General features: G+C 40.2%; 1 protein-coding gene across 4 annotated transcripts in view; it reads left to right on the forward strand.

Annotated features, from left to right (window-relative positions):
* The window catches only part of USP22 (ubiquitin specific peptidase 22), a 118,557-nt gene that overhangs the window by 43,627 nt on the left and 51,756 nt on the right, over positions 1-23,174 (forward strand). For all 4 annotated transcript variants that reach the window (XM_080354104.1, XM_080354102.1, XM_080354105.1 and 1 more), the window contains exon 2: positions 18,498-18,630. In XM_080354104.1, the coding sequence (XP_080210230.1) occupies positions 18,519-18,630 (112 nt within the window). In that variant the 5' untranslated portion in view covers positions 18,498-18,518. The remainder of the gene's footprint in view (positions 1-18,497; positions 18,631-23,174) is intronic.

The following is a 23,174-nucleotide window of genomic DNA, read 5'->3' on the forward strand; positions in this document are numbered from 1 at the left end:
TGTTTCTTCTCTGTCTTTTTAAGGATCAGGTTTACTAATTTAACAATCAGTTAAAGAGGATGCAAGATCTGCTGTGTTTTGTCAGAGCAGCACAGCCAGACCATGTGCATAAGCTTTTTTCTTTTCCTTTATATTCTTTGGTAATTTCGTTGGATGTGTGTGGCTATCGGTGTTCCTGTTTGATTAAAAGAGGAATTTAGTAGTTGATTTTTTTTACTTACATACAATATTAATGGTTGCTCTGAATTTTTTCCCCCGTTTTCTAAGAGAATACTTGGCAGCAAAAGAGCTACATAAAACCTTTGGAATCAAGTACCGCATTCCCCTAAAATAGCTACTGTTTCTGCCTTTTTTTTTCCATAATAGAAGCAGAATGTAGCTGCTCAAGGAGAGAGAAGGATCTTCTTTTGCTGGAAAGATGCAAAGGCAAAACTACTGTAAAGAACAGGTGCATGGAGCTGGTTGTGTTCTTGGAAATGCATCCACTGCCTCTGCTCCCTCCCCGGGAGTCTCATTGGAGAATGATGGCAATACTGGAAGGATGGGCACTATAGAGTCAAAAACACATTAAAAACAACAAAGGAGGCGGGCGAGCTTTCCAGGCCTGTGCTTGTAATATTTTAGTCAACTTTAAGTTTGCAAAAATCTTCATTATTACATTGACTTCTAGAGATGACGTCTGACCAATATGTAAAATATGAAAAGACCAGCTGTTTTTTTAGTTAATTTGTGACTAAAATGATGGAGGATTTGTTGTGAATTCTCCAAACTCCAGTTTTATACTTGGGACTGTATTTTGAATATTTATGAAACACAGCAGTTCTTCTTTTAGCGTGCTGCAGCTGTCCATCTTGTGATGTTTGCACATCCTGAGCGGTAATAATCCATTCCACGAACAACTGCAGAATGATTTCGTATCTCTAAATGGACTGCTGGTTATTTCAACCCATTATCTGCTTGCCGAGCACTTGTAGGGAACTGGAATCCATCTGTGCAGAGCTGCTTTCTCTCCTTCCTTTTTCCCCAGCAGCCCTCACCTCCAAATAAACCAGATTTTCTTTACCTCTTTTTGCTTACAGATTGACCTGCAAGTTTGAACTTGTGGTGTTCAAAGAGCTGCACCTTCGGGAGAAGTGTTGAGCTACTGCAGGAATAATTGTTATATGAATTGTAACCCCCCTTCTGTTTCATATGACCACCTTACATTCTAAACCAAATATTAATATTAACAACAGAGCAACTTGTTTGCACAGCACTTTGTGAGACTTTACAGCTGCTGCTTTTTTTTTTTTTAGTAACACCTTTTTCTTTTTCCTGTCCAGAATATATAAGGTTTGCTGATCTGGCTTTGTCTCTGGTTTTCAATTTCAATCTTCCAATAAAATGTCCTACTGTGGGCAGTTTTACGTTGGTACACGGAATAGTTGCACTGTTGGTGTAACTAACTCCACCCCATATTTTGGGATTATCATCAAGATGTCAGGATTTGCTGCCATAGACACGGCAGTAATTTTTTCCAAGTACATGAATGCTGGAGGCTTCTGTTCTGATGGGTTTTGGTGCATTGTGTCAAACCTGAAGCTGCTCTTGGAAGTCTGTGTGGATGTTGCTTTCTGTCCCGTTTGGAGATGCCAGCAGGTATTTAATTCCAGCTCCGAGCGAGCTCTGCTGTCGTTGAGCTGTGTCCTGAGGAACGGTGGGTTCTGCTTCAGCATTAGACTATGGGAGTTTAGCTGGCAAAGAGGAGAATTCCTTTTCTTGTAGTTTTTTTGAACCGTGGCAGCCACATTAAAGTCTGTTTGTGTTAAACCAAATTACAAGGTCACTGCCTATGGCCCGGTTTGGCTTTGCAGGTGCCAGCGACACCCAACCTCTGTTTGGATGATAAAAGATGATTTGATTTTGTCACAATTGCTGTCTGCAAATAGCTCCATCGCGTTTGCTGTAGGAGTTTAAAAGCAATTTGTTCCACTAATTCATGCTCCAATCCTGAGTTGCCTGTTTTCAGTTGAGAGTCCTCAGTTCTATGGTTTTTGCTTTCCAAATAGATTTTTTCAAATCACATAGTTATTATATTTATATAACTGAAGTTGTCTGTTCTGTGTTCTGCTTTACACAAAAGTGTGTATGCACCCAAATAATAATTCCGATAAGATAAACTGTAAGTTATATGTGAGTAATTTGTTTCTGAAAGCAGTCTGCTGCTATACTGTAAAGACACTCTTTCGGTAAATGAAACTCTACTTATCTTAATTATTAATGGTCGTGCTGTGGGCCACTGTTTGCTAGTGTCAGGTAGAATTCAAGTTACATCTTACGCTTGACAAATGTGACAGTAACTGCAGTTCTGACTCTCTTGTCTGAACGAATCGCTGGCGATCCCCTGTAATATCTTCTGCTCTTCTTTCAAGCTGCTTCTGCAGGCACTGTTGTTATTACTAAATTGCCACGTGCTCCTAATCTGTGCGATGTGCGCACTCCAGAATGCTCTCTGGAACTGCTGAACCTCTTGGAGTTTCTCTTTGTGCATTTATCCCTTTCCGAGGGTCTCTCTGCTCTCACAGAAGCCGCTGTGCCCCTGTCCACGTGTGTGATTGCCAACTACCGAAGGTCTATGGCATTGATATAAGTAGACAGAAATAGGGCAAGGCCTCTACAAACACCATATATTTTCCCATCATACAAACCGTTGGTTTTGAATTGAAAATTTGCGGTGTCTTCCTGGAGCTCAATGTGTACTCAATGTTAAGAGTACATAAAGTACATTCTGAAACTACCTTTACAGGAAATGGAGACTCAGATTCCCTTTTATTTAATTTAAGTAGAATGGTTACACTTTTTTAACGCATACATATGTATGCATTGTGTATATAGGTACATAAATTGCATTTTCATTTGACAGGGAAGATTTGTATGTATGGGATGGCTCTTTTCAAAATGCAACATTTCCCAAGAGCCAGTGATGGAAAAGGGAGACATGAATGAAGTGGGTGAAACAGTTTTGATCTTACTTGTAATACTCCTGTTTTGCAAGATACAGAGATGAAAATCATAAATTTTTTTCTTGAAACATAAAAACTGAGCTGATGTACAGATTTTGAAGGGATATGTATTATAGAAATAGCCATTCCTGCTTACTTGTTATCATGGGAGTTTGAAGGTGGGTGTTACTGCCTTTGTTTTCATGGAATAAAGTTTAGAGGACAAGCTCTGTAAAACTGGAGATGAATCTTTACCTGGATGGTGACAGAACATTTAGGTGCACTAAATGCTGGTGTGTTTAAACGTTGGAGTAGTTGAACACTGCACAGATCAGCACTTATATATATGTTATACTTCATGTTTCTTGTAGCAAGCGCTAAAGGAGATAATCTGCAGTGCTGATACATAAGTTGTCACATTCACTGGAGTTCTATTTTTCTCCTTTTTCCGTTGCATTCCCGACCCATCAACTATGTGGATTTTTTTCTCTTGTCTCTTCTTTGTGTCATCATTTGACTTTTCTCTAGCAAAACTGTAGTGATGAATTTGCAGGGCAAAGACGCTTGTCCAAAGGGTCACGTGGAATATGAATATATTTGATGAATCTTTTCTTCATTTTTCTTAGTACGTAAGTTTTACCTGGGCTTGGTGAACTGGGGAGTCCTAATGCAGATCTCGTGCTGTTCCCCCACTTCCCTCATCAGTTACCACTTGATTATCAGAAACGGGATGTCAGGAAATCCTGCTCTAATTAAGTCTTTTGACACTTTAAATCCAAGAATTATTTAATTACTGAGAAAGAAATGTCTGAGTACGAATTCCCAGTGCTGATGAAAACCACTTGAAATTGCCTGCAAACTTTCAGAAAAATGTCCCCTCTTTTAGAGAACCTTTCCTCTGCGTTCTTAATTTCTGTGTGATTAATCAAAGTATAACTGGAGTAATTCATTAACTTTGACAGGGAAATTGTCTTCTCCATCAAAGGACTGTTCTCCTAGCGCTCTGCCGGTGGACTAAATTAAATCTTGAATAGAAATCTAAATGTCTTCTCCTAAAAGAAGTGGAAAATGTTATGTATTATGGAGCACGTTGCTTTTTCTTGCTTACAGAGCACAGACATAATGGCCAGTAGAAAGGTGAGAATATTGTGTTGAAATATTCCACTGATCTGACTCATGTAATGGCAGTAGTTAAAACTGCTAAAGGTGAATCCATTTGCGTTTCTTTTTAAAATCAGGTGTTTTGCTGAGATTTATAAGCATTTTTTTTTGTTTCGGATATAGTTTTAAGACATTCTTCAGCACCTTTAAATGTTTTTCATTGTTGTCTTGGAACTTGAGCTCCAGTATTTTAATTTAAAAAGTCTTCTATTGGGAGAATGTGAAGCAATGTGCATGTTATGAGTTCTGAAGTATTGTCAGGAAGATGCATTGTTCAATGAAACAACAGCATTGTGTGGAAAGCTGCTGTCTCGATGGCTCCTGTTCTGCAGAGCTCTGAATAGGCTCAGACTTCTTTATTTTAAGTTGTTATCTTCAGCTTTTCAATTAGTTAAGTAAAAACCATGTTCCTTTCCAAAGTTTGTTAACAATAGTTTGGAACTGGCTACCAGACACGGTTCTTGGAACTCTCCGCTTTCTGAGATGAGACTTATACCATAAAAGTGTTGTGTTGTCTATTTGTTTGGGGTTTTTACTTCTCACTCTCTTCTGAAGGCACATAAAAGGAAACTGAGTATTTGCTGTGTTTGGTAGCATGAGGGTGGGTTGGTTTCGATCTCGCCAGGATTGGCTAGCGCTTCGGTTGAAACGTCTTCTTCCTTTTCCATCTCTCGTATTTTAATAAGGATATTAGAATATTCTGAAACCTAATTCATGCAGAAAGAAACTAGTGTTTACCCAGACAGATTGTGTCATGCTTGTGGCTCTGGGTATACTTTCATGCTTGGTATGAAGGAAGGAGAGGATGTTTTAGCTGTTCATGTTCATATTAGCTGTTATCTGTACTCCATTGTATTTTCACCTGTTCTTCTGCAGCCCTTCCAACATCTTCCTTTGGAGCAAGAAAGGGTTGGTGAAGCTTTTCTAGAGACAGGCTTCTCTTTAAACCACAGCTAGCAAAATGGCAAAAGTAGAGATGCCTTGTTTTTGTCTTATTTTGTCCTCTAAACAGCAAAGAAAATAGGAAGACAGATCTGTTATTATGAAATAGGCCTTCACTGTAATTAACAGCCTGGGAGTTTTTCTGCTGGCTTTTCTTCTTTCCACATATTGCGAAAGCTTTGCTGTCCTGCTGGGGTTTCTGTCTGCAGCGCAGAGGTGTGTTGTAGCTCAAAGCCTGTGCTTTGCCTAAGCAGCTTTCCCAGCCATCGAGCTGCAGTCTGTATTTGTTTTGTCTTAACTAATTTTTATATCCATGCTTTAAATTAAACTAACATCTTTTTTGCGTTCAATGACAAACCAAGCACAATGTCCATAAATGAAACCAAACACTATAATCTGCTAATTCTTGTTTTCAGCGTGCAGCCGTATGTAATCAAGCAGCCTCCTAAAAAGGAAGATGTGGAAATAATGCTGGTGGTGTGTGTAAATGGTGCTCGAGTCAAGTCATCAGCCTTTGGTGAAGGGAATGTTTGTATTGAGTTAAGGGGTTAGCACTTCTTCTCGTAAATACAGAAGATAACTGAAGAAAACAGGATCTGACTGCTCAGCCCAACATCTCTTCTTGTCAAATCTTTATATCTTCCGCTATAGATCACACGTCCCATCAACATGCGGCACTCGGCTGGACGCTGCTGGGGGTCATTGTCGGGGTTGCTGCGATCCTGCAGCCGCCTCTGAAGTCGGTAAAAGTTCTGAGCACTTTCTTATATTCAGCCACGTGTCTTTCAAGTTTTGTGCAACTTATGAATGACCGGAATAAATGTTACAAGATGAAGCATGAAACAGAAATTCTGTTTCAAAATAGCCACAGAATCAGTATTTACAAGTCTACAGCCGGAATTCTTGCTGTAAGATTGGTTTGTGGAGCTTTAATTTTTGTTGTTGTTGTTCTTCTGTGTCAGTTTTTGTACTTGCTAGTGATGGGAGGTGTTTTCTGGATAGGAAAACATTGACTGCTGGGATAAGGAATGCTTTGTATCTTCAGCCGTTGCTCACAGACTTTGAGACCGTTGGATCGTACGTCCTTAGCTGGACACAAAGCCAGACTTAGCGTGGCTGATACCTGCAGTAGGTTTGTTCTTGTGGTCTGGGTTTGGTCTCACAGCGATGCAGAGCCCGAGCTCTGCGGCTGGCTCATCGTCCTCGGTGCTTTTAGGTCATGCTGTTCCGTGCTGCTGCCTCTGGCCTTGGGGTAAGAGCAGCAGTTTGGGGTCTGGCACAGCTCCCCTCGCCTCCCCAGCTCTTCTCACTGGCACTTCGGGATCTGTTCTTTTTATATGGGACCTTCTTCCTTTTTCTCTCTCCAGACAGCCCCTGCCTGGCCCCAGGTTACAGCTGCAGTTGCCACGCTTGGTGCAGTCACGAGCATGGACAACAGACATGGGCTCGTCTCTTCTTGGGCTTTGGTGCTGAATAGAAATGTTTTTCAAACCAGTCGAATATACAAAGCTCTGGCCACTTCACACTCTGCTGTTAGATGCCAGAGGAGATTTTGTATTCTATTTATTTTTTAATAAGATGCAACAGCTGCTTGCAAGTTTAAAAAAAAACAAAACCGAACCTACAGCAACCATAATAAGAAACAACAACAACAAAATTACCTGTCTTTGGCCCTGTTTGGATGTTTATTCTCACTAGTTGTAAGGACGGGTATTTTTCTTCTAATGAATTCCTGTAATTCAAAGCTGCTGTGAGTAGAAGCTTCTCCCTTTGCTGCTGGGGTGAGCGGGATCTGACCTGCACAGAAACGCTCTCCTGTGCTCGTATTCATTGCAGGCGAGTGGTCTGAGCTGGGTCAGGATGAAGACTTGAATCTATTTGATGGTTCTCCATGTTTGCTCTTCAAAGAATTGCTTTGCAGGGAGGCTCTAGACTGTTTTTCTTTACACAAACGTCAGGGGACAGATTTAGGGCCTGGATGTCAACTCCATTCACTTACAGGTTTACCTCATTGTATTAAACTGTACCTGATCAGAACCAAAGTCAATTTGGTGAAGTCAAAGGTACTGATGATGAGACCTCAAAAAGATACAAATAGTTACATTTGTAATTAGACTATTAAAAAAGGGCAAACTTTTACATGTGACTCAGTTTAAAAACCACTTTTTTGCCTAATACTACTCCTTTTAGTAATTTACCGAGTAGACTATTAATATCAGGATAAAGGTCTCTACACTCAATTTAAAAATCTCAATTCAGAAATTTTTCCAGGACTTCTGAACAAAGAAATGACACTAATACGTGAAATGTAATCTCTTAATGGCCTAAAGGCATCTGTGAGAAGGACGTATGTGGGTTTTTAGTTAATGCTATTGTTCGGTACATTAAAAAAATCCAACAAAATATTGTTGTGGTTTGGTATTGCTGGAAAAAAGAAAATCAGACTATGAGGAGGAGATCGGTTTGGCTGTGGTCAAGAAATGAAAAAGAGGAAAGAAATGAGAACTCCTGCGAGATTGTCGTCCTGCGCTTCTGAGGGGAAGGTTTCAGCATTATGACTGAAACCTCATTTAAAAGTAGTGTCTTTAACAGGCCTAACGTCAGTCATGGAAATTCAGAATACTGTGACCTTCGCAGTATTGAATGTATCCAAGGATTGCTCTCCCAGCTCCTCAGGAGCACTCGAACCATCAAGAAACCATGTCCTTGCTTTTTTCAGTTTGCTGCTGGTGTGTGTTTGAAGTTTTAGGGCATGGGAGGAATAGAGATTTCAAGTGCAAAGATTGTATATGATACTAGACAGTCAGTTTAAACACAGCTAGGCAAGGTTAGAGATACTTCAAATAGAACAAATTTAAAACTCCTGTCTTAAAGGAATTTTGGCTTTGAGATGATTAACAAAGTGCTTGGTAGTATCTTAGAAAAGGAGCAGGCAGCTGAAACTTCATAGTTTCATGTTTTCTACCTAAAAGGCAAATATTTGTTGTAGCAACATGTGTGGTTGGTTGGGTTTTTGCTGGGGGTGTTGGTGTTTGTTTGTTTTCTTTACATGTGGACAAGACGCTCTAAACTCAGCTCCAAGAACTGAATTTTATTAGTGAAGTGCCAAATTGAGAATGTCTTGGGATGGGCTGTTGTGTTGGGTTTGGGGGCTGTTCTTTGTTTCTTGGGGGTGGTGGTATCAGGTCAGAGGGTGTTTTTGCTTCTTGATTCCAAATTCTGTGCTTGGAAACCACCCCTTCCCCAAACACTCCTTGTAAACAGCAGCTAGAATTTAATGTGCCCTGATCTTGAGAGGCAGGAACCATTTAACTGCACCTCTCCTCCCATTTCATTCCTTTGAGAGGCACGTCAAATGAACTTATTTTGCAAAACAAGTTAATGTTCCAAATGCAGCATGAAGTGTTAAAACGTAATAATTGGCTGTACATCCTGTGTAAAAAGACAGAAGCTCTTTGCTAAGAAACTATCACCCACCTTCCTACACACATCATGATTCTTCTGTGGGACTCCTTTTCTTTTCCAAAAGGTATTTTGTGTTCACGTTGCTTTGATCACAGCTTTTCTAAGCTGGCTTGTGTGGCTGTAGGGTTCAGAATATCTTTCCAAATCGGGGATCTAAAGAGTGAATTGCAGTTCTGATCACCTCTGTCTTACCTTCATGACTTTAGGTTTGTGAATTTGCCTACAAGTTTCTCAGTGAATGAAAGACCTCTTGTTTTGCTCTAGTAAAATGAATTATTAATTTGTTTTGTACTGAGGTACGAGGCAATAGTAAGCTTCAGCTTCCTAGATATCAAAGCATATTCTGTGTGAGCGTATTGAGAATTTGCTTTCATTCTCTGGGTGTTCTAGGGTGTGCTAGTTGGCTTGGAGTATTCCTGGACATATGCAGCTAGATGGACATAAATATGTCGTAGATGCCGATGTCTTAGTATCTAAGTGGAACTAGACAAGCAAAATTAATTATTTGTCCATTATAGTTCCATTTTCTGCTTTGTGCTGGTGAAGGCACTGTTGTTTGAGACCCCGTGAATGTTCTGGTTTATTTTCTCTGCAAGACTCGCTGTAGTTTTAGAGGATGCACTTCTGTGAAGGCTCTTTAGTGTGTACGGGTTAATGGTCTTTTCTGTCTCAACTTGTTTTTCTGGCACGTGGGGAACGTGCTTCTCGGGAATGGTTTGTGGTGCTTTGGGCAAATTGGTCTTTGGAAGGAGAATGGGCAAATATTCTGTATAGCTCTTGTAAAACCAAAAGGGAAGTTGGTTTTATTGTTTTGTCACAGTTTTTCTTGCAGGCACTGTGAGGGGACTAGAACTTGTCTTCAGCTCCTGTTAGACAAAGAGGACATTTTATTATGGCAAGAAGTGAGTCTGGCTTGTCTGCCTTGTTTGTTATATGTATCATCACTGACACCCACAATTGTCAGAAAAGTAGTAAGCAATGGGGTTCATTTGTTCATTTCTGTACTACCAGTTGGCTTGCTTTGCTACAGGAAATGTAAAAATGTCACGTATAAGAACCCTTATAGTCTTGACAGAGTGGTGTGTAACTCATAGGAAGTTTTTCAAAGTAGAAATGTGTTCTACCAGACTAATGTTTTTTGATTAGGCTCAACAATTGGATCTACCCCATTTAGTGCGGCATTGCTTTTTGTTTGTTTGGGTTTTTCTTAATGAAACAAATAGTCACTGATAGATGCACTCTGTCACTCTATTGCTGCTCATTTTCTACTAGTCTTCTTTTTTGCTGAGAGTATTTCTCATAAATAAGTCATGCCACAGAGAATCCGCATTGTGGCATCATCCCTTCCATATTCCCTGCTAGCAGAATCGCTTTGACTTTGATGTGGACTAATTAAGTTCACATATTTTTATGGCCGTGTTAGAGTAGTTAAAGGAAAGATAGCTGAAAAATCTGATGCTTTTCTAAATGAGGCTGTAGGACTCGTTAGGACTTTGATCCTATGTACCCTGAAGTTTCTTTCTTCTTTTCTTTCTGCAAGGATGCTATCTGGAGTATTTCCATCAAAGTACGATGGCGAACTTCCCAAGAGCATAACCTGTTTTCATATGAAGAATCGGACTTCTTAGTTTTATGCAGCACAAAATACAATCTCTGCAGCACGGGCAGGGTTTAATAAGACTCCGCACCGGTTTGTCTGTTTAACTTGCTCCTCAAATTGCTTCCCGAGTCACATGCTCGCAGATTAGATCAATACATTACCTAATAGGACGCTTAAAAACATTTCTACGATTTGCTGACGTGGGGGGAATGGTGAGGTAAAGTAATAGGTTTTTGTACAGGATCTCAGAACACGCTCCTGCGGAATTGGCAGGGCCCTTGTTCTGTGGAATCGCTGCTGCAGTGGTGCAGTGCGGGAAATAGATAAAAATCCACACACAGAACATATCCACGCGTCGTATATATTCAGGGAAAGAGGTGCATTTGAACCTTAAGCAGCTTACATGTTTTCACAAGGCAAATACGCTTTCCACTTCTAAAAGAATCTTACGATAGAAGGACATGCGATTTAATTTGAACAAGATCCATTATTTAAATGGTTTCAAAACACAATAGGCTCTTAACTGCATCTTTTATAGAGTACTTGAGAAATCATTTAGATTTGTAAGTGTTAGTGATGGGGATGAGCACCTACCAAAGGAGAAGGGAATAAGCAATTTCAGCGTAGTGATTCGAATTCAGGAGAATGCCTTTGTTCTTGTTGAAATGCTGCTTTTTTACTACAGTGACTATGGATAGGAAAATAGAAATTACATCATTAGAGCATCCTCCTATTTTCTTCCTGAGTTTGTGCTGTTTTTTAAACTGTATAACTTTTTTTCTCCCAAGTTTCATTTCAACCTTTTTACCTGTGGAACAAAAATTGGGAAAAAGTTATTAAAAAAAAAAATCTGGAATAGAGGAATTGCCTTAAGAATTTGGATTGTAGAAAATATTTAATCATCCTTTCTCTGGCAGTAGGTACTGTGCAACTAGCCTTTTTTTTTCCAAAATCAGGCTTAAATTAAGATAAAATGATTCTGAGGTTCGAACAGGTGAGTTTAATGTACATTTTACTTTGCCTTATCGAAGACAGGGAGTTTGTGGCCTTGCTGGGATGCAGCACCTTGAATTAGGTGCAATGGAAAAATGTTACCAGTTTGGAAGAAAAAACAGTTTCTTGAAGTTCCTTTTTAACATTGTTTGTAGCACGTCCAGTACTTTGTTTCCTTGTTTCACGGTTTTCGGCTTGTAGGCAGAAGTAGGATTGGTTGGAATTAGCCATGAGTTAATCTAGCTACAGAAGGACAGCAAGCTGCTCAGATGCCCATAACGGTGTATTTTATTTACACTCAGTTTGAGAACAGTGAAGTTGTTAAATAACAGGCTGTTTCATCTTTAATTATAAATTGTGGTGTTGTTGTCTTCAAACTTATGCTCAGATGGTCCTAACCAAACGTCCAGTTGAGACTGGGAAAGCATCTTTACCAGCAAATACTTCGGAATATTATTTTTAAAAAATATTAAATATTATTTAAAAAAAAATAATTGGCAATTCTATTCAGACAATATAGTAATTAAGACTTGGTTGCAGGAAGTGGGTGAACAATGCTTGAGTTGATTTTTTTGAAGCTGATGTGTCAGAAATGTGCGCTGACTCAGTAACTCTGAATCACCCCATCAGCATGTGGAGGAGTGATTTATATACCATACCATGGAGAGCTGTATATTCAGTTCCCTCTTTTTGTTTCTTGAAACCTAAGAATGTGGCTTTGAAGTTGTAAGTATTTAAATTTATGAAATACCCCAGCCGTTCTGCTAATGGACGATGGGTCTGTGGAACCCTGGCCTTAAGAAAGCAATACAGTGAATCTTGAAGAAAATGTGGACTAAGAAGTGATAGAAATGTCGTTTGAGGCAGATTTGACCTAAATTTGTTGCTGTTGAAGTGCAAAGAGTACTTAGGAGTAATAAATCTTGCCAGCTGTGGCTTAACGTTGGCTTTCTCCTCCCACAAGGCAGAAGAAACGTTGCGTTGGAAGAGCTGGAGGGTCCCCATCTTCAGCAAAGAAAGAAGCAGCGGTCGGTTATATGACCTTTTGTGATTATCTGTCCTTTTTTCTGTCAAAAATAGGCTAAGGGAAGCACGCCGTTCATCACTCGACATGCGCTGCTGCGTCTGTGTTACATTTGGACAAGAATTGTTTGCAACAGGGATGGATAAGAATAAAAAGTCTGTGCCTAGGCTGTGGTCTGGATGTAGCAAGGTGAACAAGAGAGGCAAAAATGGCTTGATTGTACCTAAAATGTGCATATTAAGACCAGGTACTCTGAATATGTGAGGAAATGATTACATTTCCCTTAAATGTCTTGTTCTGTGGCCCAGTGGGGGGCATTTGCACTTTGTATCTGAAATGTTTCAGTCCGAAGTCTGAGGGTTTGGTGTTTTTTCTTCCCTGTTCTGCTGTTAAAGTGATGAACACTGCAGACATTCAGGTGGTCTCTTCACTTTTGTTCATATGCCTGTAAGAGATGTAAGGATTCAGGAAAGAGTTTTGTTGTGGGAGCTATCGCAGGTTCCTGAGGCTTTGGGCAGGTGGACCCTCAGTTTCTGCTTTCTTTGTACTCATCTCTCCTACCGAGAAATGGGGATGGGGCTTGAAAGGGCGTATTTATTTATCTCATAATATTTAGTTTGAAGTCAGAGCAAGTTTAAACATAGAAACATAAAATAATAAGAGGAAAGTATTGAGAATTACAGATACTCTGCTTCCAGGCATCTCACATCATTGCTATATTTTGCCTCTTGACGTTAAGGCTTGCAGCTAAATTACTGCTGGGGTGGTTGTACCAAGATTATCTTTGGAATAGATTTCTCAATTTCTCACAGAAATCCTACTTCAAAATTCAGCAGCCAGGAGCGGGACTCGGCAATGTCTCCATGTGCCTAGAATTCACCTTCTTGCAAGTCCACTGAAGTCCTGGCTTGCGAGGAGCAGTTTGTCTGAGCTGAAGTACCACTGGAGTACAAACGCTTCTTCGGAACAAAGCAGATCATGGGAAGAGATGCATGGAGGGAGAATTTCCCACAGGCACCTGTATTCTGTAGGTAGACATATTTAGAGCTGCACAACAAACACCTTAATCCTTGTAGACTGAGATATTAAAATTCTTGCTGAAGGATTAGACTTGGTTTTGGGCTGGCTGGTAAAGTGTATCCTTCCAAAGACTTTCAACAATGATGATAACTCATTAGAAAATTAAATACTTTCTCCTCTTGTTTCTGATGCATCTAAATGTTAGGTCTGTTATACATAAAAACTTATTTTAAAAGGTGGGGAAATTGAAGTAGTTTTGTATTGGGCAATTTTTTGCTTTCCTAAGACTTCAGGCATGATCAGGCACTTTTGGGGATCCATAGCTACTGTATTTGCTTTAAAATTACCTTAAGAATCTACTTATTTGAGTTTCTTGTGAACACGTACAGTGTGGCAGCAGCTTCCTCATGATCTTTTAACCTCCGGAGCCTCCCACTGTCTCGTTAGTGTTACCTGGTTCATCTTTTTCCTTGAACCTTTGTGGTGAATGTGGTTTGCAGACTGTGAAAGGTGGGAGGTCTTTGGCTTAGAAGCTTCTGACAACAGCTCTGTTCTCAAAGTGCTTGGATATATTTAGTGTGAGCACAAGAGGCCAGACTCATTAAGTACCCTAATGGAAAACTTCTTCGAAAAGATGTTTTCCTCTCATTTACAATTAAATAAAAATTGAGCTTCTAAAGCTACATGTGACATAGCTGGAAATAGAGAAGGATGGTTTGCAGTAGCCGCGGTCTCTTGTGTGCCTCTTGGGTTTTCTGCAGTTTCACAGAATATTGGGGACTGGAAGGGACCTCAAAAGCTCATCCAGTGCAATCATCCCGTGGAGCAGGAACACCCAGATGAGGTTACACAGGAAGGTGTCCAGGCGGGTTGGAATGTCTGCAGAGAAGGAGACTCCACAACCCCCCTGGGCAGCCTGGGCCAGGCTCTGCCACCCTTACCGGGAACAAGTTTCTTCTCAAATTTAAGTGGAACCTCTTGTGTTCCAGTTTGCACCAATTACCCCTTGTCCTATCATTGGTTGTGACTGAGAAGAGCCTGGCTCCATCTTCCTGACACTCACTCTTCGTATATTTATAACCATGAATGAGTCACCCCTCAGTGTCCTCTTGTCCAGCTCCAGAGCCCCAGCTCCCTCAGCCTTTCCTCACACGGGAGATGCTCCACTCCCTTCAGCATCTTGGTGGCTGCGCTGGACTCTCTGCAGCAGTTCTCTGTCCTGCTGGAACTGAGGGGCCACAACTGGACACAATATTCCAGGTGTGGTCTCCCCAGGGCAGAGCAGAGGGGCAGGAGAACCTCTCTGACCTACTGACCACCCCCTTCTAACCCACCCCAGGTACCATTGGCCTTCCTGGCCACAAGGGCCCAGTGCTGGCTCATGGTCACCCTGCTGTCCCCAGGACCCCCAGGTCCTTTTCCCTTACACTGTTCTCCAACAGGTCATTGCCCAACTTATCCTGGAACCTGATTTGGGGAGCCAATATTATATGCAGTTGAAACAGGGTTGCAGGTTTTTCGAAGATCTGATGTTGCATGCCCAGCGTGGTCTTGGTTTCAGGACTTGGAGCTGTCAGACAAAGTGCTGGGTCACATCAACACCAGCTGGACGCATTAATTTTCTCCACCGCTGTTTTGATGGTAGGATGGTAAACTAATAATAAACTGTTCTGACAATTTGGGAAGACTTGAAGTGTCAGCAGTCTAGTTTATTTGACCTACTGATACCTGCTGCTTTCTTTTTAATTCGCTTTGTATCATGGCTGTTAACAATATCAGGAGCAGGTTGCCTTTCAGAGATGGGACTACTTGACCCGTGTCACAGGTGATTACAGCCAATTCGCTTTTGTGTGTAGTGTGCTAGTTTTTACATCCTCACTTGTGAGGGGTTTAAACCTCTTTTAAAGAAGGTTCAGAACCATTGCCGGAGGTCTGGATATGAGTTACTGCTGTCTTAGTAGCTATGTATTGTGCACGATTATTCTTTTTAGTTTTTTATCATTTAAAAGACAGATTATAATCTTCCAGAAGGAAAACAATCAAGGCTTCTTCTGATGTGCGGATTATTTAAAATAGCAAAGCAAAACTGAAAGGGGTAGGGGTTCAATATGGACTGAAGATGGGCTGGGGACGCAAGATGAGAGAGTGAGTGTGTGGGGAGAGAGAACAGGGTTAAAGATGGTGAGCAGAATATGTGAGGGTGAGAGGAGAAGCAGGTAGGGAACAAAGTAAAATTAGGGAGGGAGTAGGATAATAATGGGAGAGGGTATGAAGGAAGGAGAAGACTCTACATTTATGTCTTAAGATAAAGAGGAGGTGTTCGTGTATCTAGGAGGACTTACCAGAGAAGAGGAGAAGTGACAGGTTGATTCTGCAGCTGAAATGCTTGTTGACTTCCCTAAAGCATTTGGACCATAAGCAAGACCTAACTTGCCTTTTAAAGACGTTGAGCTATGTTTTAAAGCAAGCTTGTGACTTTATGGATCTGCCTGATTTTGATCACTCATTTGCAGTATTCTGGTTTGTCTTAGACTGTAGCCTGGAGAGATGTGAGCAGGGCTGGGAGTATTATGAAACCAAGTTATTTGATTATTTGGGGTGGGGTGGGATGATGGCAGCTTTGTTGTAATTTAGCAAATTGTTTAAAAGCACAGGCAGAAGAAAAGGAGACAGCTAATCTAGTTAAGAATAGTCACTGTGGGTTTTGGTACTGATTTCTTCACTCTGTCTTTCAACCTTGTTTTCATACAATTTTAGAAAAACCATCTTGAGCTACACTGAACAAGTAGAGGATATAGATAAATAGCTTCCTTTAAATAAGTGATTGAACTTTTCTTTTACCACTAATTTTTTTTCCTTCTTAATTTTCATTGAAATAAAAAGTCTTAGGGCATGAATTTTCTGCCTCTTAGCCCAATATCATCAGGTTTTGCACGCTCGTTATATCATCTGTTTACAATACATTTAATGCTAAAAGACTTATTTTTAGCGGGTGAAGTAAAATAGCGAGTTGCTGGAGTTGTTGTCATAGCAGCAATCTTAACAGATAGGCTGCTCCTATTTAGCGTTTGCAGCCAAAGAGCGACCGTTAGGCAACAGTTTGACAGCTCTGCAGCATTTTTCTAAAGATGGAAATTATACTGGCGATGGTGAATTGTTTTTTTGGTCCTACTTTAAAATATTTCTTTCTGTAGGTGTGTGGAGTTTGTTTCAACCAATGGATTTTCATCTAACAGAACTTAGGATAACTTTGAAGACACAACATGTGAGATTTGGGATTTAAGGCTTAATTTGTAGAAGCTTGAAAATAAATTACATAGTGCAGCATATTGCAGGCTTCTTTGATTATTTATTTAACAGCCATAAGTGTTCTGGAAGAAAAATGTCAGACTAGAGAACAGGATTCTGCATCATTTCTTCAGCAAAAATTTTAACTTGTGGCAGACTGGAAAAATATTACGCAAGTCTGGAGGTTGTTTTTTATGAAACACACTGTCTAAGTTAGATTATAGCTTAGTATTTTAGTAATTCCATTTATTTTTTTTTAAATATGAAGCAAAAAAGGTGCTTCCAAGCAAAGGAATAGTATTTTCAGATTAGTCTGTAAAATAAGACGTATCTCTGTAAGTGATCTCTGAGCTGTCATAGAAGTTCAGTTACTCTTCAACAGATGTCTGAATGCAGTTGCTCTTGTCTGAGATGAAAAGTGAATTTACGGTGAGGAATTTCTCCTGGTGTATCTTCCCATTAGATGCTATTGGACTTGAATTGGTTTTGGTGGTGTTGTTTTGCAAAAGACTTACCCCTTAAATTCTCCTAAGTCTCTTACCAGACAGAGTAATATTTCAAAAGATTTGTTGAAGTTCCTGAGTTTAATGCTGAGAGAAAATTTGGAGTGTCTTTGGCTTCAGGAGTGCTGCAGATATGACTGAGAGTCAGAATCTCTACTTGACCTCCTAATTGCCTTTTTTTTCTCCAGACCTGCTTGTTGAAATACGTTTTTAGAGGAATGCAGACCATCCTCTCAGGCTTAGATTCTTATTAATTCTCAATGAATGACGGTAACTTCATCATGTACCTCCGGGGAACAGTCAGCATGTCACTTTCCACACACGGTTCAAATCCCATCGCAGAGTGGCAAAAGTGACTTCTGTAACTCTTTGACTGGTGCAGATTTGAGGTTGCACCGTTATTTTGTGGGCTTGTACAGAGAAATGAATGAATCTGGCAGAATCATCCTAGCAGAGCAACGCAATTTCAATGTTCAAGTTACGTTGCAGCTTTTGAGTCGATTCAGGAGCTCAGTGCTGTGAAAAAACAGAGTTCGTGCCTCCCTGCTGAGCATCTTGTGCTTTCCCTGAGCTCTGATGTGCATCTGAGCCTCCTCCATCTCCCATCGCTCCTCCAAACTTACTAACCTGATGAAAGATTAGAATAACAGAATCATTCTGGTTGGAAGAGACCATCAAAATCATAGAGTCCAACCATAACCTAACTCTAGCATTAAACTATGTCCCAAAGAACCTCATCTTTATGCCTTTTAAAGCCTTCCAGGGATGATTAGTTTTAGTGTAGCTTCAGCTTCTGGGCTGGCAAGCTGAACCAGCTCAGCAAAGGGGCTGTTGAGCAGCAAAGCCCATTGCTTCAAGGTAGGGACCATGTTTGGGGGGTGATTCTGAAGAACTGAGCAAGAACTGATGCGTCGGGACCTGGTATCAGCATCTGTGCAGCTGTGAGGTGAAGCCTGTGCCATAATGCCCAAAGGTTTTGCACCAACAATGAGTTTGTGCGGCTCATAGTGAGCTGGATGGAGAAACTGCTACAGGTTAATCTGATGGGCAATGGCAGATTCGCTTCAAACACATCAGTGTCCCAGTTTGAGTTGTGATGTGTCTGTAGGTGGTTCTGCTCGTACCTGGTTGGTGTTGGAATAGGAATGCGTGGGTGAAGCGATGGAGCAGTGGGATTGTATGTTCTGGCAGCAGTGCCTGCTTACCCTGGCTTGAAATGTTCATTAAACTACAGGTTGAGAGTTGTAAATGGGTTGAACTGTCATCTGCTCTTAGGTGACACCTGTTCTCTATCAAGACTTGGAAGCGTATTGGACAAACGGAAGCGTTTTCTCCATTAATACATCTAATTAGTGTCTTTTGTCACATGAGGGCACAACTCCAGTTTCCTTGATGGTCTGCAACACCGAGTTGTGGGCACTGAGTAAAAGGGAGTGTTCACAGTTACATCCACCTGCGTTTATCTGCACTTGGAGATATGTTTCTGTCACTCACATGATGTGTCTGTTTCTGTATTTCAGGCAAAGTCGTGCATTTGTCATATGTGTGGTGCCCACCTGAACAGACTCCACTCTTGCCTCTACTGTGTCTTCTTTGGCTGTTTTACAAAGAAACACATTCACGAGCACGCAAAGACAAAGCGACACAATTTAGGTAAGCTGCCCTCCTGATGTACTCACCGGTGCTTTTTAACTTGCTGTGTTATCCCTGTCAATTCCAGGCCAGTATTTTACAAGGTGTCATCTGGAACAGCTTTTGAAGTCAATTCACTAGGTGAAATTATTTAGGAATCTTTACCAATGCAGAAGTAAAAATTACTCTAAGTAAACACTATCTAAGGATTTTTGGTAAAGTGTGTATATGTCTAAAAAACCCTTTTGTGCCAATATAAGTTTATGGCCAGGTTTAAGGTTAAAAAAATACAGCGCTAAACTGAGACTGTAGAAAGTATTTGCCTGTTTGTGGATACTGTGTAAGCACTGTACTATTTTTACCATTAAGCTTATGGAAAACCTTTTAAGAGTTTTATAATTGCACATGTTGTGAGCTGCTGTTTTGTCTACATACTGGGAAACTTAAATTTTTCAAGTCAATTTTTGCGCAAGGTGGAATTTGCTGGTTTCTCCTGTAGTCAAATATCTTCTCTTTCCTTAAAGGAAAAATGAAACTGAACAGAGGAGGGAGGTGCTTTGAGGATACTCTCTTGCTTTAACACTGTTGGAGTTACTATCATGGTACTAGACAATTAAGAGCATGTCCGATAAGGTTCTTCCCAAAAGGAATAACCTTTAGATGAAAAGGGCAAGAGTTAATTATACAAGCCAAAAATACAGAATACAGTATTGTATCATCCCAAAAAGTATTCTTTGCAGTTAAAAGTAACGTAGTTGATGTACAAATACATGTAATGTGAAGATTGTACATCTGACTGCTTGATTTCTAGTTTTGGAGATTCCTTTTCTCTTTTTTTAATGTATATTTTGGTGTTTAATTTCCAGCTGCATGAGAGATGAGCTGTAAAAATATTTTTGTAGTTTTGCTAGTGCTTTCGGTTGCTTTTACTGCTGCAGTTCTCGTTGGGGAAATAACATCTGATAGGCAGAAATGAGTTAAGTGCTTTGAAATTTCAAAACGAACGGGAATTATTTTAAAACACTTGGTGACTTTTTGCTGAGCCAACATCAGTCTCCATGGAGACCAGCAGGAACCGCACACTTAATCACAGTTCTGAGAGATATCATAGATTTCGGCTGTAACAGCTGTCTGAGCACTGGAAGCGATGTTTTTACAGCTCACTGCTGTACGTTTCAGGAGCCTTCAGGATCATAGTCCAGAGCGTTCTTAAAATACATCCCTTATTATTTCTGCTTCCCCGAGCAATATAAATTAGACACTCACACTCTGACCTTACAGTGATACCTGTGCTCTTGCCTCTGCTTGTCTGTTCAGTGTATATTAATAATACTGTACTTACTTTAATATATTCCTCGAGTTGTGGATGTGGGTGACAGGTAGGTGAGGTAAGATCCAGCCATATGAGCTGCCTTTTTTTTTTAATCTCTGCATTGCACACTCTCTGTTAATCTCACTGCGGCAGGTTTGGGAATCATTAATGCCACGTAAAAATTTTAGACAGGTGTGAAAAGCTTTTAGGTGACAGACTTAAATTAACGGTTAAAAACATTTTTGGTATCTAGATTCCATAGCGATACTCAGACTTTTTTCCTTCATTTTATCTTTCCTGGCTTGAACTCGCAGGCTGATGCAGGATGATGCTCTAAACCATGACAGAGGCAAGTGCACAGCATAGAGACTGGCCCTGTGGCTCCTAGGTGTATTGAAGTGGCTTGCAGGATAGTGTTGGGTACTTACCATGTTTGGATTGTGGGCAATCCAAAATCCCTTTAAACATTAACATTCTAGAATCATATGCAGCCTGTAGGCATCTCGAAGACTTCAGAGCACAGCCCACAGACTCTTGGTGCTGGTTTAAAAGAAGAAAAAGTAGTACTTGAAGAATAGGGTGGTTTTATCTCAAGCATTAGCAGAGGAAAATACCATTTCTCTGAAATATTGAATGTGGGAGGAGGGAAGGATAACGCTTAACTATGGCCACTGTTTTTAGTGTGTATTAAAAGACTGGGTATGTGATGCTGCGTTTTTGGCAATAAAAGGAAGTTTAGAGTTCCACCTGCTACCCCCTGCCCTGCAAGTGGGTACCTGCAGTTCTCAATGGTTGCAGTGGAAGCCGCTTTGGCTCACCAGTTAGCAGGACTAGCCTTTTATTTTTATTTATGTATAAATAAATAAAAACTAAGTATACTTGTTTTATGACTTGTAGAGTTGATAAGGCTGTGATCACCTTGATAGAGACTGATTAGTAAGATTTTCTTATTCATATCAGTAAACTTTAATATCTTATCAGTTCAGGAATTGTGATCCGTGCTGCACTTTCCAAATGCCGGGAAGACTAGGATCAGATAAGTGATTTGTGCTCGTATCGGGTAGAATAACAAGGGGAGAGCTGGCTGAAGTTCAGAAAAATCACTTCTTGTGGGCTTGAGACTATTACCTGAAACTAGTTTAATGATTAACACTTAATACAAGAAATTAGGGAGTGTGAATTAGCCTAGATGTTGACTTAGAATACTGTCTAAAAGAATTACCAGTTTAATCTCCTTTGTTACAGAAGCTGAACAAAATGTAGGTGACTTGCATAGAATATGAATGTGGGTTGATTTCAGGTTGATAACATTGAGTCACAGAAATTCACAGTGGAATTAATTTCAATACATGTAAAAATTACCTGAATTCAGAGTTGCTGCATGTTTTGTTCTACTTGAATGCAACCGATGTTCAAGGAAAATGATACCAAAATATGATTCACAAATAGGTGACATCTGATGGAAGGCTGTCATATTATGGTGAACTATCCCATTTTCAACAGTCACGTTAGTTCTGTTTAGCTGGGTATTTAAAAACTGAACATACAAGTTAGTTAACTGGATGAGATGTGTGTACACGCACTCTGGATGTGGATCACTTCCCTGCTCTTTTACTTATTATTAATGTTCCCATCATCTCTTGTCTCTCAACATTTTCACAAGGATATCAGTGGATATATTTGGCAAAGTAAAAACACTCAGCGTTAAACAAAACACTTCACTTGGCTCCCAGATGGAGAGTTTGAAGACCTTTTGCTGCCTAAGTTTAAACTTTCACCCCTGAGCTGTTATCTCTTGAAACTTAATGTCACTTGCACCAGTAGTTAAAGTTGTTCTCATTCCTGCGTGGTCTCCTGTGATGCCTCATTGTTTTTCCAGGCCAATAGCTTTATTTTAAAAATGAGATCTTTTAACTGTCTCTCTTCTCTTGCAGCTCTTTAGAATTTTGTATATGAAGGGGTACGAGGAAATCTGACTTTAATAGCAGCCTATTCTCAGCATAGAAGGTACAATAGCAAAGAAAAATGGGGCGGGCACGATGGCTCACCAGAGTGACTTGAGTGATATTTTTGCACTTTGCCCTAAAGAAAACATTCTTTTTCACCTCAAAATGACCAGAGTAAGAAAGTTCAAGTATATTTCAAGGGAAAAATTAAAATTATAGTCATTTACAACAACAGTTAACCTGTGATCTTTACTAGCAGACTCCTACTAGGATCCTGAAACTGAGCAGCCGTGTTTTGGCTTTCACGAGAAATTCCTGGCCTTCTTTTGTGCTGCCATCAGGCCTGTGCGGCCGCCTTGTCACTGGTGCTTGAGATAATTTGTCCAAAACCTACTGCAGTCTTTTTAATGCCATTAAAAGCGTTGGCATACATACAACTGTATTGTTCCAGGAGTGTGCTGGAGAGAGGACGTTTTCTCAAGAGTCCTTAATCAGGCACTAGACGGCTACAGCTTTCACTCCACCAATGTTTCTGTGAAACTTGTCTGATCCGTTACACCAGCAATTCGTCCTGTGCTGAACAAGCGCTTTGTGTAAGGTGGGCTCTCGTTGGTTTTGGTCTTGAAATTTAGACTTCATCACTCATGCGGGTCAATCCAGAAAGCTGAGAAAAGGAATCCTCTGAGCACAACATATGCCAGCCCATTCTGATGGGAGATTGAAATAATTATATTAGAGCTCACTAGGGGTCCTGTTTATTTAATATTCTGCCAGGCCCATTCTATTATTGGGAGTAACAGGGGCTGCTTGTGGGATCTTTAAAATATATGTATATAAGGAGAACAATATTTGATTTTGTGTTTTGAGACCAATACTTTGGATTTGCAACCATTCTTGGTTGATAGCTGTGCATAACTGGTAGTGCAATGGAGTAAATATGATACAACTCTAATAGTCTGTAGCTTAATTGTTATTATTTTTCCTTTTTATTTTTCCTCCCCTGCCCCCTAAATTGCATGGTGTTTTGTTACTGATCTCCACCACAGTGAAGATTCTTATCCCCCTTTGAGGATATTCTGCTAAAGGAGTTTTATTAAGTCCTCTGGGTACTAGGGTGAGAATTCTGGTATTTGGATATTACACGAGGTAATGCATGCGGTCCTCATCCTCTTCTGCAAACTGTGGTCCGAATAGACCAAACAAATAAAATAAGAAAGTACATAAGCAGGATGACAGTAAATAGACATTATGGAACCTTTAATTGTTCTCTTTAATACATAATAGAAGCAACAAACAATTTGACATAA

This window comes from Nesoenas mayeri, assembly GCF_963082525.1.
Source record: "Nesoenas mayeri genome assembly, chromosome: 15".
Lineage (NCBI taxonomy): Eukaryota > Metazoa > Chordata > Aves > Columbiformes > Columbidae > Nesoenas > Nesoenas mayeri.